Source organism: Xyrauchen texanus, chromosome 26 (assembly GCF_025860055.1).
Source record: "Xyrauchen texanus isolate HMW12.3.18 chromosome 26, RBS_HiC_50CHRs, whole genome shotgun sequence".
Lineage (NCBI taxonomy): Eukaryota > Metazoa > Chordata > Actinopteri > Cypriniformes > Catostomidae > Xyrauchen > Xyrauchen texanus.
The window spans coordinates 457,501-474,401 of NC_068301.1; the positions used below are offsets into that span (position 1 = coordinate 457,501).

General features: G+C 41.2%; 1 protein-coding gene across 1 annotated transcript in view; it reads right to left on the reverse strand.

Annotated features, from left to right (window-relative positions):
• Nucleotides 1-16,266, reverse strand: part of LOC127619698 (collagen alpha-1(XIV) chain) — a 73,626-nt gene extending 57,360 nt beyond the window's left edge. Inside the window, exons 1-5 of the mRNA XM_052092649.1 lie at nucleotides 16,201-16,266; nucleotides 15,205-15,273; nucleotides 5,290-5,406; nucleotides 3,192-3,329; nucleotides 1,135-1,221 (exon numbers count right to left, since the gene is read on the reverse strand). Of these exons, the coding sequence (XP_051948609.1) occupies nucleotides 1,135-1,221; nucleotides 3,192-3,329; nucleotides 5,290-5,406; nucleotides 15,205-15,265 (403 nt within the window). The 5' untranslated portion in view covers nucleotides 15,266-15,273; nucleotides 16,201-16,266. The remainder of the gene's footprint in view (nucleotides 1-1,134; nucleotides 1,222-3,191; nucleotides 3,330-5,289; nucleotides 5,407-15,204; nucleotides 15,274-16,200) is intronic.
• Nucleotides 16,267-16,901: the final 635 nt, after the last annotated feature.

Sequence of the window (16,901 nt, forward strand, 5' to 3'; positions counted from 1 at the left end):
AGGATCATTCATGCTTGTTTATAGCCTGTACTGTTTCTAAATTCAAAATAAAATAGTTTTAATGTTTGGGAGGAGCTTGCTCATCTTATCTGCCAATCAACCCACAGGATATACACAGGATGTACGATGACCTCACTCATTTGGCCCCGCCCACTCACCCATGATGGCAGACTGCTGAGATCGAATCATCGCATGATGTTATTCGCCAGAAGCTTCTGCAGCTACTCACTATTTTTATCTCTTGTTTTTCTGTTACAGCCGCTACTTTAATGCTAGCGCTGAGTCATCTTCACAAGCTTGCTAGTCGTAGTTTATTTAAGCAATTCAATAAACTTTATTCTCTTTCCCTCCTGTGTGGACAGCAAGCCAAAGACCTTTATATGGGCAGGTGAACACGTGAAATTAAATGAGTTTTACTCGTTACTGACATGATTTATAATAACATGTTTTCATGATGCTAAGAGAGCCAGTTCACCGTTTAGGCATCGTAAAGTAATCCAGGACACCAGTGGATGTAATCCAATTACTAAGTAATTAGCTACTGTAATCTAATATTGTTAAGTCAAAAGTAGTGTAATGAATTACATTTCAAATTACTGTAATCAGATTACAGTTACTGACTTTCATTTCATTGAAGTACTTTTAAGTATGTTACAGGGCGCTGCTTATTTATAATATATTCATATATTTTAATGTATAATACATGAATTATGATATATAATTATCTAAAACTCAAAGTTTCCTGAGAAAGATGCCTTACACATTTCTGAAAGCTTGACAGAGAAGCTGTTGTTCCCTGTAATCATGTTTATCATAAATCACAGCCACACATAAACAAGCTTCCACACTAATGTCACGTCTCCTCGGCCAAACCCCCTCAGCTTTTGCTCTGTGTGTTTATATCCTCCGTGACATTAAACTCAGAAGACTTGACTGCTGAAAGACAGGAATGAGACAGATGTGAAGACTTACCACAAGACGCTCCCGTCTGATTTATTCAGAACCATCTAAAGGGGCGTTCACACTGACAACGCTTTTCAAAAAGATTTGGAGACTTGAGGTGACATGATTGTGTCTCTTTATCCCATCTCGGTAAGACACCGTGACGCGCCTCAGCCTGACCTTTGACCTCACCTTCAGAGATCTCATTGCCCTGCTCAATGACGCTGGTGTCCTGTTGTTCTGGCCGTCTGATGACATCACTCAACTCTGACACTGATCCTGACAGAACACAACGACAGTCTTTATCAGAAACCATCAGACCACGAGACCCCAAACACAGTCTGTATTATAGTCTACAGGGTGGCCCAAAATAAAGAGGGTTTGATTGCTCATATCTTAAATGCATAAAGGAGTTTTCACGATTTTTGCCGTACTTTTACTTCTTTTTGTAAACAACAAAATGTCATAACTGTGACGTCATCACGAGCAACAACTTGCTACAAATAAATTATTAAATCGTTTGGCCCCCAAACAATGGGGCAACATGCTGAAAGAGAAGCACTTAAGTTTACTGCCATTGAAAACTCACGATGACCTCACGTGACGATGACCTCACTTGATGACCTCACGTGACGACGACCTCACGTAACGGTGACCTCACTTGACACTGATCTCACATGACAATGACCTCACTTGACAATGACCTCACATGACGATGACCTCACATGACACTGATCTCACATGACGATGACCTCACTTGACAATGACCTCACATGACCTCACATGACGATGATCTCACGTGACGATGACCTCACGTGACGATGACCTCACGTGACGATGACCTCACGTGACAATGACCTCACGTGACAATGACCTCACTTGACAATGAACTCACTTGACGACGACCTCTCGTGACGATGACCTCACGTGACGATGACCTCACGTGACAATGACCTCACGTGACAATGACCTCACTTGACAATGAACTCACTTGACGACGACCTCTCGTGACGATGACCTCATGTGACGATGACCTCACATGATAATGACCTCACATGACGATGACCTTACATGACGATGACCTCACGTGACGATGACCTCACATGAGGATGACCTCACGTGACAATGACCTCACTTGACAATGACCTCACGTGACAATGACCTCACGTGACGATGACCTCACATGACGATGACCTCACATGACCTCACGTGACGATGACCTCACATGAGGATGACCTCACGTGACAATGACCTCACTTGACAATGACCTCACGTGACAATGACCTCACGTGACGATGACCTCACATGACGATGACCTCACATGACCTCACGTGACGATGACCTCACATGACGCTGACCTCACATGACGATGACCTCACATGACGCTGACCTCACATGAAGTTGACCTCACGTGACGATGACCTCACAGTACACCCTTATGCATTTTTGAGATATGAGCGATCGAACATAGTGGCTCTGATTTTATGTTGGCCTATCAGCTACCCTGCCCTCTGCATAATGGCATCGGCCAATAAAAACCCCCCATACCGGTCGACTCAATATTTCATTAAGAGACAAGATCACAGGATGAGTAATGTGTGAACTGACCTTCAACAAAGCCCCGCCTTAAGTGTTTCTGACCAATCCTGTCTTACTGTTGCCATCTGCTATATTCATCAGACAAGCGTTTGCTTTATTAATGAGAGTCTACAGGAGTCATGTGTGTTTGATAGTTTGTCACCCCAATTCCCAATGCGCTCTAAGTCCTCGTGGTGGCGTAGAGACTCGCCTCAATCCGGTTGGCGGAGGACGAATCTCAGTTGCCTCCGCGTCTGAGACCATCAATCCGCGCATCTTATCACGTGACTTGTTGAGTGTGTTACCATGGAGACGTAGCACGTGTGGAGGCTTCACGCTATTCTCCACGATCCACACACAGCACAACACCGTTGTGAGTATGTTGTAGAAACGTTATGAGCAGTCCTCGTGTCTAATCATATGACTGATAAGCGTTTGCCTCTATTCAGATTCACAGTTTTTAATCAAATTACTGTGTAATTAACCATTTCTTTAAAACATAATTCCGATAAAAATGTTTTGCGATGTCACTTTTCATTCTGAATATTCTGACAAACCTACGGCTAGCTCCCACACTAAAGATAGTTCTGGCAAAGCGTAGCAACAGTAACCGGGGGCGGAGCTTAGCTAAGGGTCAACTGCATGTGTTTGAAGCGTGTGCAAAAGCTCACCTGTGTAGCGGCCCTGCAGTGCTTTACTCTGGTGTGCACCTCTGACGGCTGTGATCTTCACGGTGTACTCTTTACTGGGGTCAAACCCTTCGATGACGGCTTTAGGTTCAGTCACTAACAGCTCGTGCTCAGCTCCTCCTGAACGTCAAACACACAAACACAGAATCAGAACCAGAGCAAAGAGATCTGACCCAGTTGTGCTGTGACCTGTGGAGTAACAGATGAAGCCGTCTCTCTCTCTCTCGACACTTGCTGTAGGGGACAGAAAACCTCCATGTTCAAACACAGCTACATTCTTCATCTGTGCCGACAGGGACTCGACGCTCATGCCGTGAGACGTCCCGCAACACCCACCTGTCTGTCTGCACGTTTAAACGTTTCCACACTACTCTTTTACTTCTGCATCACTCCAAACATCCAGTCGATCTGCTACTTGTCATATGATCAGACTGCCAAAAGTACACGTGAACGTTATTAAAATAAACTAAAATATTAATATTGATTTCTGAGATAACGGATGATTATAGTGAGGATGTGTGTCAACACAATACTACTGTCTCACAACATCACAAACTGTGTACTTACTGTCTTTCATCAGGGCACGGACTACAATCCCATGATGCATTGCGAATGATGTCATTGAATAAACAATGATGGGAGTATATAGAAGTTTTGATTTGAGGTTGTCGATTATGAGTATAGAAACACAATATTTTACATTTACTGCAAATCTTCCCGATATGTAGAAATATACTCGATTACATCATTCACAATGCATCATGGGAGCACTGATCTTTCTCTGCTGCATCATGGGTAATGTAGTTGTTTACCATGAATTCTGCTATCAAACATGATTTGTAAACAATGAAGTTGAATAAATGAACAGAAGAATATACATCGATAAACAACCTCGAAGCTCACCGTACGGCTGATTTAGCGGGTTATAAGTTATCGTTGAATATGATTTCATCTGTGTGATGAATGAATGGGACCTTAGTTTTCCATACACGGTGTCAGTGTACAGTATATATATTTACATTTACACATTTGGCAGATGCTTTTATCCAAAGCGACTTACAGTGCACTTATTACAGGGACAATCCCCCCGGAGCAACCTGGAGTTAAGTGTCTTACTCAAGGACACAATGGTGATGACTGTGGGGATCAAACCAGCAACCTTCTGAGTACCAATGTATTATACAGAGCACTTATTACAGGGACAATCCCCCCGGAACAACCTGGAGTTAAGTGCCTTACTCAAGGACACAATGGTGGTGACTGTGGGGATCAAACCAGCGACCTTCTGATTACCAATGTATTATACAGAGCACTTATTACAGGGACAATCCCCCCGGAACAACCTGGAGTTAAGTGCCTTACTCAAGGACACAATGGTGGTGACTGTGAGGATCAAACCAGCAACCTTCTGAGTACCAATGTATTATACAGAGCACTTATTACAGGGACAATCCCCCCGGAACAACCTGGAGTTAAGTGCCTTACTCAAGGACACAATGGTGGTGACTGTGGGGATCAAACCAGCAACCTTCTGATTACTTCTGATTACTAGATATGTGCTTTGGCCCCCTACACTCGGCTGCCATATCACCCTGCAGCTCTTGCCTGGTCTCCCACTAAAGCTAAGCAGGATTGAGCCTGGCTAGTACCTGGATGGGAGACCTCCTGGGGAAAACCAAGGTTGCTGCTGGAAGTGGAATTAGGGAGGCCAGCAGGGGGTGCTCACCCTACGGCCTGTGTGGGTCCTAATGCCCCAGTATAGTGATGGGTGCACCATCCTTCAGATGAGATGTTAAACCGAGGTCCTGACTCTCTGTGCTCATTATAAATCCCTCATTGGCCCCTATCTATCATGGCTTCCTATTAATCTCCATCCCTGAATTGGCTACATCACTCTACCATCTCCTCTCCACCAATAGCTGTGTGTGTGGCGGGCGTTCTGGTGCACTATGGCTGCCGTCGCATCATCATCCCTATGCTATGTAAAGCGCTATATAAATGTAAGGAATTATTGTTATACTGCACCGTGTACGTTCGCCACCGCTGCTCTAAAAGTCAAGCATCCAATCAGAGCGCTCACCTGCATCAGTGCTGTACACCAGCCTGTATCCGTCAAACTGTCCTTTCGGTTCCTTCCAGGTCACACTGAGCGTGCTGGGACCCGACTCTTTAAAACGGAGTCTTCTGGGAGTCGACACTGCAAACACAAGCACAGAACATATCTGACACACTCACTAACACATTCATTCAGTTCAATCATGTTCCTGATGAGTAAAGCTCATTCCAGCATCTCAATTACTGCATTAAACATTAATAAAGAGTTTGTGTAAAGGGGCGTTCAGACTGACAGCGATGAAACCGCTGGAGCATGTCACTGCGCTGTCGGGCACTAGAAGTGGCTCCTACTTCACTACATGATCCAACTGTTTCAGGAGCCGATCACTGTGTGCACACTCGGTGCTGATCGCCAATCAATAAATGCAGAAAATGTAATTCTGCGCCAATTTAATTCAAATCAAATGGAAATACACAATGTACTGTTTTAATGACACAGAACTCTTGCTATACTTATCATGCACAGGAAGTCTTTGTGCTCCAGTCACACATCGCTGTCAGGATCAAAACCCCTTAAAGGGACAGTTCACCCTAAAATGAAAACTCATCATCATTTACTCACCCTCATGCCGTCCCTGATGTGTGACTGACTTTCTTCTGCAGAACACAAATGAAGATTTATAGAAGAATATTTCAGCTCTGTAGGTCCATACAATGCAAGTGAATGGTGACCAGAACTTTTAAGCTCCATAAGGAACATAAATGCAGCACTAAAGTAATCCATAAGACTCCAGTGGTTTAATCCATGTCTTCAGAAGTGATGTGATAGGTGTGGGTGAGAAATAGATCAATATTTAACTCCTTTTTCTACTATACATTCTCCTCCCTGGCCAATAGGTGGCGATATGATCGTCAAAAACAAAAGAAGAATGTGAAAGTGAAAGTGGAGATTTATAGTAAAAAAGGACTTAAATACTGATGTGTTTCTCACCCACACCGATCATCTCACATCTGAACACATGGATTAAACCACAGGTTTTTAAACTGGGGTCCGGGGGTCCTTGGAATATTTTGGATAAAGGAAAAAGTGTAGGTTTATACCATAAACATAATAAAATATATGTTTCTACTACAAAGTAGGCTAAATATTATAAGAAAGTCGCACATCTGGGATGACATGAGGGTGAGTAAATGATGACAGAATCGTCATTTTTGGGTGCACTGTCCCTTTAAGAACTAGTGGTTAATTAGTTGGGGCTCTGAGAAGGCAAAAGTGTGTCATCATCTGTGTTTCAGTGTCAAACAGATGGAAATCAAGTAAGCCGCAGATGTGACATGCAAAGTCTCACGATCTCCTCGCTACACTTGAGTTACTGGACGAGTAACTAAGATTGGCAGGTTGCTTTTGTGGTGAGACAGAACGAGAAGAAAGAGGTCCAAAGTGTCTATTCCTGTGTCGAGTTCCTGTTAGCCACAGCAAAAGACCGCAGTCACCCTTCATGCACACACCCACACACACACACACACACACACACACACACACACACACACACACACACACACACACACACACACACACACACACACACACACACACACACACACACACATACACATACAGGTGAAACTCGAAAAATTAGAATATCGTGCAAAAGTTCATTAATTTCAGTAATTCAACTTAAAAGGTGAAACTAATATATTATATAGACTCATTACAAGCAAAGTAAGATATTTCAAGCCTTTATTTGATATAATTTTGATGATTATGGCTTACAGCTTATGAAAACCCCAAATTCAGAATCTCAGAAAATTAGAATATTACATGAAATCAATAAAAAAAAGGATTTTAAATACAGAAATGTCGGCCCTCTGAAAAGTATAATCATGCATATGTACTCAGTACTTGGTTTGGGCCCCTTTTGCATTAATTACTGCCTCAATGCGGCGTGGCATGGATGCTATCAGCCTGTGGCACTGCTGAGGTGTTATGGAAGACCAAGATGCTTCAATAGCGGCCTTCAGCTCTTCTGCATTGTTTGGTCTCATGTCTCTCATCTTTCTCTTGGCAATGCCCCATAGATTCTCTATGGGGTTCAGGTCAGGCGAGTTTGCTGGCCAATCAAGCACAGTAATACCATGGTCATTGAACCAGGTTTTGGTAATTTTGGCAGTGTGGGCAGGTGCCAAGTCCTGCTGGAAAATGAAGTCAGCATCTCCATAAAGCTTGTCTGCTGAAGGAAGCATGAAGTGGTCTAAAATGTCCCGGTAGACGGCTGCGTTGACTCTGGACTTAATAAAGCACAGTGGACCAACACCAGCCGATGACATGGCTCCCCAAACCAACACAGACTGTGGAAACTTCACACTGGACTTCAAGCATCTTGGATTGTGTGCCTCTCCATTCTTCCTCCAGACTCTGGGACCTCAATGATGGTTTTCTGCACAACTGTCAGGTCAGCAGTCTTCCCCATGATTGTGAATTCAACTGAACCAGACTGAGAGACCATTTAAAGGCTCAGGAACCCTTTGCAGGTGTTTAGCTGATTAGAGTGTGACACTTTGAGCTACAATACTGAACCTTTTCACAATATTCTAATTTTCTGAGATTCTGAATTTGGGGTTTTCATAAGCTGTAAGCCATAATCATCAAAATTATATCAAATAAAGGCTTGAAATATCTTACTTTGCTTGTAATGAGTCTATATAATTTATTAGTTTCACCTTTTAAGTTGAATTACTGAAATTAATGAACGTTTGCACGATATTCTAATTTTTCGAGTTTCATCTGTATATATACACACACACACACACACACACACACACACACACACACACTCTCTCTCTCTCTCTCTCACACACACACACACACTCTCTCTCTCTCTCTCTCTACACACACACACATCTACACACACACACACACACACACACACACACACACACACACACTCGCACACACACACACTCTCTCTCTCTCTCTCACACACACACACACACACACACACACACACACTCGCACACACACACACTCTCTCTCTCTCTCTCACACACACACACACACACACACACACACACACACACACTCTCTCTCTCTCTCTCACACACACACACACACTCTCTCTCTCTCTCTCCACACACACACACACACACATGCGTCAGCCAGTCCCAAATCACTCTTGTCACACAATAGACAGCGCAATGTCCCACAAACAGTGTTTGTGTCGGTTAGCAGGCAGGCTGGTCTTTACGGACTACAGACTGCAGTGAGTCGTGTTGTTCAGTAAAGAGCTCATGATGATGATGATGATGATGATGTCGTCAGATCTTCATTCAGCGGGATGCAGCAGGCAGAGGATATAAAACACTGTCAAGAGCACCAACCTTAGTGACGGACGGTCTGAAAACTGTCCTCTCAGTCCGGCTGTCCTCCAGTCTTTTGTGTGCTTTTACATTAATCGACTGACATCTCTAATCGGATTAATGTGTTAATATTTCTGGGAATATTTCTGTGAATATTTCTGTGAATATTTCCTGCATAAATGTCCTCTAAATAAAGAACATGTAATATAATAAAACACAATATATTAAACCATTGAATAATATCAATATAATTGGTAACACGTTACAATAAGGCTTCCCTTCATTAGTATTAATTAATGCATTAGATATCAAACAATGAACAATGCTTTGTTTACAGCGTTTATTAATGTTTGTTAATTTGACTATTATTAATACGTGTTAGATCATTAAAGCTCTTCCTCTCTGGAGTGTTTCTGGGCTGTCGGATGATATTTTTCACACTCAAATTGAAACTGTTCAATTTAGCTAATCGCGGCCCATTCGGCCCCTGATCGGCCCCAAAGTGCGTTGGCCCACCAGGAAAATGCCCGGTATGCCAGATTACCAGTCCAGCCCTGATCACAGCTATTTAAAGAATATTACAGGTTTCGACTCGTCCCTCCTCTTTAAAAAAGCTGAAATGTGTGTTCCAGTGGGACACTTACAATACAAGTCAATGGGGCTCATTTCTAAAGTTTATAACTGGATAAAAGCACTTACATTAATTATAATGTTAAAACTTGTGCATTATTTGAGCTGTAAAGTTGTTTATATCATCATTTTAGAGTTTGTTGACATTACATCGCTACGGCAATGAAGTGTAAAATTGTCTATAAGGTGCACAGATGTGGTGAGTCAGTGATTTTATCACATGTTAACACACATGTTGGGATTTTAATGTTCATAAATGTGCCCCATTGACTGTAAGTGTCTCACTATAAACTCCAGTTGTGCTTTTATTAAAGAAAAGGAGGGACGGGTTGAAATAAAACTTTTTTTTTGGGTTATCAATATTAGCGATTGAACCTGGAATATTCCTCTCAATCCACTTTTCCCCAGGATGAAGAAAGCATTACACACATCCTACAGTTTTACTTTTTAAAGGGTCTAATCTTCGAAAAAGTCGGAAAATAAAAGCATGTGTTCCAAACAGTAATACAGCGCTGGCCAGAAGCACTGAACAGGCATTAATGTGACTGTTGTACCGTCAGATAGACAGCTGTCTCACATGTTCATTATATGAAGAAAAACAGCTGAAATGTGCTCATGAAAATCTTCAGTTCTGCTGAAGAAGGAAAGACAAACACATCTGGGATGATTAAAGGTGTCAATCATGAGAGGATTTTCATTTTCGGGTGAACTATCCCATTAATAAGTGTTGTGAGGTATCTCACCGGTTCTCTGACGGCTCTAGACTCCGTAAACAACAAACATAAACGTGTGTGTGTCATTTTGACTGTTCTCAGTCTTGTCGTTTCAGCGACTTATTGAGGCTTTTAACAACCTTTTCTGCTCATGTCGGTCTCAATAAAGCTCATATGAGTGACTCCAGTCAGGTCTCCTTAGCAACCAAATTGGCCCGGTTGCTAGGGAGGGTTGAGTCTCATGGGGTAACCTCCTCGTGGTCACTATAATGTGGTTCTCGCTCTCGGTGGGGTGTGTGGTGAGTTGTGTGTGGATGGCGTGAAGCCTCCACACGTGCTATGTCTCTGTGGCTACACGCTCAACCATTCACGTGATAAGATGCGCGGATTGACGGTCTCAGACACAGAGGCAACTGAGATTCATCCTCCACCACCTGGATTGAGGCGAGTCACTACGCCACCACGAGGACTTAAAAGCAAATTGGGCGTTACAAATTGGGTGAAAAAGAGGAACAATACCAAAACGCTCATTTGGTATCTTTGGAGGGCGGGGTTTTGGAAAGGGGTGTGGCTAATACAACAGCTCAGCTGAAATCTCTTACAGCACCATTAAATGAACCCTTTTAAGTGATTTTAATAAGCTACATTTACAACATTTTAACTAAAGAAATGGGCAAATCAGCTCCAGAAGAGGCGAGTAGTTTGCATCCCTGATTATTCATGTATTAATGACCGAAGCCGTTATCTGTTAGCCAATCAGCTCTCGCATGGTGTAAAGCTCATTGGTCATTTGACGTGATCGGGTAGCCAATTAAATTGAGTCTCTCATTGTTGAACATTGCAATGGCTCAGTTTTGCAGATAAGCCACATGTAGTTTCTAGGGAGTAAAATATATGTGCCCACTTCGCTGGGTAAAGTTGTGATTAAATGGGGTTAATATAAAACTTGCACTATAGTCCACTTTTGTGGCATCACCTCGCAGTGCAGATCCATCAATCATTCCTCAGGCTTATATTTTCAGCTTTTATCAAGACGTTGCTACAGTTTCTCTCTTGATATCAGAAGCTGGTTTATGTGTAGCGTCCTGTACACATCTGAGGTGAGATTGATGGCAGGTATTTGACGAACAGATCTGAACGTGTCATCTGGATGTGCTCCAGGTGAGCAGAAGAGTTAACCTCTATGATTCTTCAGAGAGGGAATGCTGTCGCTCTTGTCAAGAGCCTCGAAAACACGTTTCCTGAAGCTACTCAATTCTGCCGCGTATAAAGATGTTTTACGGGATCGTAAATGAACTAAACGTTGATGCCGCTCCTTCCAATCCATCACTGACACTTTTAGCAAGCCCGGCCATGTATTTTGTGTGAGATGGTGAAAGACAAGATTACATCTTCAGTGTCATTAACAATCAACAAACAGGACAAATGAGACTTCAAATATTTCATTTGATAGGGTAAAAATGTATTTTGTTGAATAGATTACCTAAAATAAAACAATGTGTTAAAAGAGATTGTGTGTATGAGATCAGACTTACAGGACAGATATACTGTAGGAAAACCCCTACATACATACAGGGGCAAGAAAATGTATGTGAACCCTTTGGAATCAGCTGGTTAATGCATTAATTGGACATAAAATGTGATTTCATATTCATCAAAGTCACACATATAGACAAACACAATGTGCTTAAACCGAGTGTGTCAATTTAAATAAGTTACTCAGAGGTCCTTAGAGCACAAAAACTGACATAATAAATTACATATTCATATTATTTTACACTTTCAGTGAGTTAATTTTTTTAACCAACATCAATCCTGATCATAATTACCAAATATTCATTCATTTTCAGGATTTCTCCCTTTAAATGAAAGTTTGTTTATATAATGCCACTGTTGATTTTACAACAACAACAACAACAACAAACGCCATTCGCCACTAAGTGGTGGTGACATCACCACAACGCTTGTGCCAGGCTATGTGCATGTTGAGTCCATGTGAATTATCAAACGCCCACGAGCAGGAGATCACAGGACAGATCCAACAGGTGACACGGGTCAACTGGCTGATGCACCACCTGTGCCCCCTACTGTGCCAACTTGCTGTGCTTTAGTTATCCGGCGCTCTGCTCGTTGTTGTGAGCGTCGCTCCTCTGCCCTCCGTTGTTGTTGGAGGGCGACTGCCTCCAACTGACCAGCAGCATCCTTCACAAGCCTCCTCCAAAGAGGCCAATCTTGACACTGCTGGTACCAGTCGTCGGCAAGTCCACTCAGCTCCACATCCTCCTGTACCACATCACTCCATCTCTTCTCCAGCCCATGCCACGCCCACTTAACCCCCTCTATCCAGCCGAATAAAAGCAGTTTAGCCATGAGGTGGCCGGGCATACAGGCTACATGACACAGCCAACACAACTCTGCATGCCAGAGGAGCTCACTGATGGGACTTTGTCCACATATTTCAAGGATTTGTGAGCTCATAACACAATCCAGCCTGGTTAAGCTTTTTTGAAGTCATACTGGAGCATTCGATGTTCTGGGTCATCACCCAACTTCTACTGACCTTCAGCTAGCACACAGCCACCCTGACATTATCCTGTAGGATATCGTGATAAACTTGGGAATTAATTGTGCCCTCAGTGATGGCAAGCAGTCAAAGCCAGGGCCGGCCCGACCCAATAAACAAACTAAACATTTGTTTAGGGCCCCATGATTGGTTCGGGGCCACCCACCACCCCCATTTATTAAATTTTTTGCCCATCAATTACTCTAATCAACAAAACACACAACCGTATCAATGAAACGTAGTATGTTTCATTTTGTATATTTTTTCTAAATTAACTAGAATTTTCTAGAAACCTGTAGGGCTCCATACACTATTCATGTATCTATATCATGACACTCCCTCCACCATTGGGATGATGTTTTCATGTTGGTATGTGGTGCCCTTTTTACAACATATGTAGTGTTGCAAGTTCTTACTAAAAAATTTAACCTTAATTTCACCAGCCCAAACAAAATTTTCCCAGCAGTATTGTGGAGTGCCAATGTGGTCTTTGGGAAACTTTAGGTGAACAGCAATGTTTTTGTTGGAAAGCAGCAGCTTCCTTCAAAATGTCCTGCCATGAACACCATACCTGTTTAATGTTTTCTGTATAGTAGACTCATGAATATAGATGTTAACCAGTTACAATGATTCCTTCAAGTCTTTATCTGTCACTCTAGGGATCTGTTTTACTACATTGAGCATTCTGCGGTGTGCCCTTTGAGACATCTTGGCATGACGGCCACTTCTAGTGAGATTACCTATAGTACTAAATCACCATTTATAGACAGTTTGTCTAACTGTGGACAGATGAATATCTAACGGCCACTTCTAGTGAGAGTACCTATAGTACTAAATCATCTGCATTTATAGACAGTTTGTCTAACTGTGGACAGATGAATATCTAACGGCCACTTCTAGTGAGAGTACCTATAGTACTAAATCATCTGCATTTATAGACAGTTTGTCTAACTGTGGACAGATGAATATCTAACAGCCACTTCTAGAGAGAGTACCTATAGTACTAAATCATCTCCATTTATAGACAGTTTGTGTAACTGTGGACAGATGAATATCTAACGGCCACTTCTAGTGAGAGTACCTATAGTACTAAATCATCTCCATTTATAGAAAGTTTGTGTAACTGTGGACAGATGAATATCTAACAGCCACTTCTAGAGAGAGTACCTATAGTACTAAATCATCTCCATTTATAAACAGTTTGTCTAACTGTGGACAGATGAATATCTAACAGCCACTTCTAGAGAGAGTACCTATAGTACTAATTCATCTCCATTTATAAACAGTTTGTCTAACTGTGGACAGATGAATATCTAACAGCCACTTCTAGAGAGAGTACCTATAGTACTAATTCATCTCCATTTATAGACAGTTTGTCTAACTGTGGACAGATGAATATCTAACAGCCACTTCTAGAGAGAGTACCTATAGTACTAAATCATCTCCATTTATAAACAGTTTGTCTAACTGTGGACAGATGAATATCTAACAGCCACTTCTAGAGAGAGTACCTATAGTACTAAATCATCTCCATTTATAAACAGTTTGTCTAACTGTGGACAGATGAATATCTAACAGCCACTTCTAGAGAGAGTACCTATAGTACTAATTCATCTCCATTTATAGACAGTTTGTCTAACTGTGGACAGATGAATATCTAATGGCCACTTCTACTGAGAGTACCTATAGTACTAATTCATCTCCATTTATAAACAGTTTGTCTAACTGTGGACAGATGAATATCTAACAGCCACTTCTAGAGAGAGTACCTATAGTACTAAATCATCTCCATTTATAGACAGTTTGTCTAACTGTGGACAGATGAATATCTAATGGCCACTTCTACTGAGAGTACCTATAGTAATAAATCATCTCCATTTATAAACAGTTTGTCTAACTGTGGACAGATGAATATCTAACGGCCACTTCTAGTGAGAGTACCTATAGTACTAAATCATCTCCATTTATAGACAGTTTGTCTAACTGTGGACAGATGAATATCTAAACTCTTCCGGATAACTCTGTAACCCTTTCCAGCTTTATCCAAAGCAACAATTCTTGATCGTAGGTTTTCTGAGATCTCTTGGTCCATGTCAACAGATGCTTCTTTGTGAATAACAAAGCAAAATGTTTGAGTGCTTTTTACAAGTCAAAATATCTCTAATCCACACCTCCAATCTTGTTTCATTAATTGAATGCCGGGTTTGCTAAATCCTGACTCTAAATACTTTTTCCAATCTACACTGTGAATGTTTGAATGATGTGTTCAGTATGTTCAAGAACAATACAATAATATGTGTGTTATTAGTTTAAACAGATTGTGTTTGTTCATAACTGTAACTTAGATAAAGAGCAAACCAGATTTTACGGCAAATTTATAAATAAATTCAGGTAATTCCAAAAGGTTCACATACTTTTCATGCCACTGTAGGACGATGCATAGAAAATTACATATTTACAGAACAACACAGAATAATAGATATATAGCACAATAGATATATATAAAAAAGAAATATATAAAAAGATAAAAATAACTATAGACAGATAGAATTAGTATTATAACAATAGAAAGAATACAATCAAAATGATAGAATGAAGGATAATACAATATACAGACAGACAGATACACAAACAGACAGACAGACAGATACACAAACAGACAGACAGACAGATGTACCTTGAGCATGTGTGTTGAGTGTAGATGTAAGTATCAAGATGAACAGCGAATGAACCTGCATCCTCTCGGCTGTTGAAGAGACACAACAACACATTTATCATTCACAAACTACACAAACTTCAGTAAGGACACACAACACATTTTACATTCACAAACTACACAAACTTCAGTAAGGACACACAACACATTTTACATTCACAAACTACACAAACTTCAGTCAGGACACACAACACATTTTACATTCACAAACTACACAAACTTCAGTAAGGACACACAACAACACATTTAAAACTCACAAACTACATAAACTTCAGTAAGGACACACAACACATTTTACATTCACAAACTACACAAACTTCAGTCAGGACACACAACACATTTTACATTCACAAACTACACAAACTTCAGTCAGGACACACAACAACACATTTAAAACTCACAAACTACATAAACTTCAGTAAGGACACACAACACATTTTACATTCACAAACTACACAAACTTCAGTAAGGACACACAACACATTTTACATTCACAAACTACACAAACTTCAGTAAGGACACACAACACATTTTACATTCACAAACTACACAAACTTCAGTAAGGACACACAACACATTTTACATTCACAAACTACACAAACTTCAGTAAGGACACACAACACATTTTACATTCACAAACTACACAAACTTCAGTAAGGACACACAACACATTTTACATTCACAAACTACACAAACTTCAGTCAGGACACACAACAACACATTCAACACTCACAAACTACACAAACTTCAGTAAGGACACACAACAACACATTTAACACTCACAAACTACACAAACTTCAGTCAGGACACATAACAACACATTTAACACTCACAAACTACACAAACATTAGTCTGGACACAGACATCAATTTCTTACATTTTCTATATATAAATCTCTAACTGGAAATGAACAGTAATAAAGTAGTGCTGTAATATTTCGTGTAATATCGCACTCACCTGCTGTTAAAACTGAATGTGAAATTGGAACAGGAGAATAAATCCAGTGCAGCCAGTGCACGTGTACAGTCAGTCAGTGAGTGAGTGAGAGAGTGAGTGAGAAAGTCCATGATTGAGAGAGTCAGTGAGTGAGAGAGTCAGTGAGTGAGAGAGTCAGTGAGAGAGAAAGTCCGTGAGTGAGAGAGTCAGCTAATGAGAGAGTGAGTGAAGAGTATGTGAGTGAGAGAGTGAGTGAGTGAGTGAGTGAGTGAGTGAGTCAGTCAGTGAATGAGAGAGTGAGTGAGTGAAAGAGTCAGTGAAAGAGAGTGAGTGAGAGAGAGATTGAGAGAGAGAGAGAGTCAGTGAATGAGAGAGTGAGTGAGAGAGAGAGTCAGTGAATGAGAGAGTGAGAGAGAGAATAATTGAATGAGAGAGTCAAGTCAAGTCAAGTGGTTTTTATTGTCGTTTCAACCATATACAGTTAGTACAGTACACAGCAAAACGAGACAACGTTCCTCCAGGACCATGGTGCTACATAAAAACAACAAAGGACCAACATAGGACCACATGAGACTACACAACGAAATAAAATACCTATATAAACTACCTATATATACCTATATAAAGTGCACGTGCAAACATGTGCAAAAAGTACAGGACAGTACAACAAATTACTGACAATGAACAGGACAATAGACAGTGCAGCGCCGACCAGTACTCAG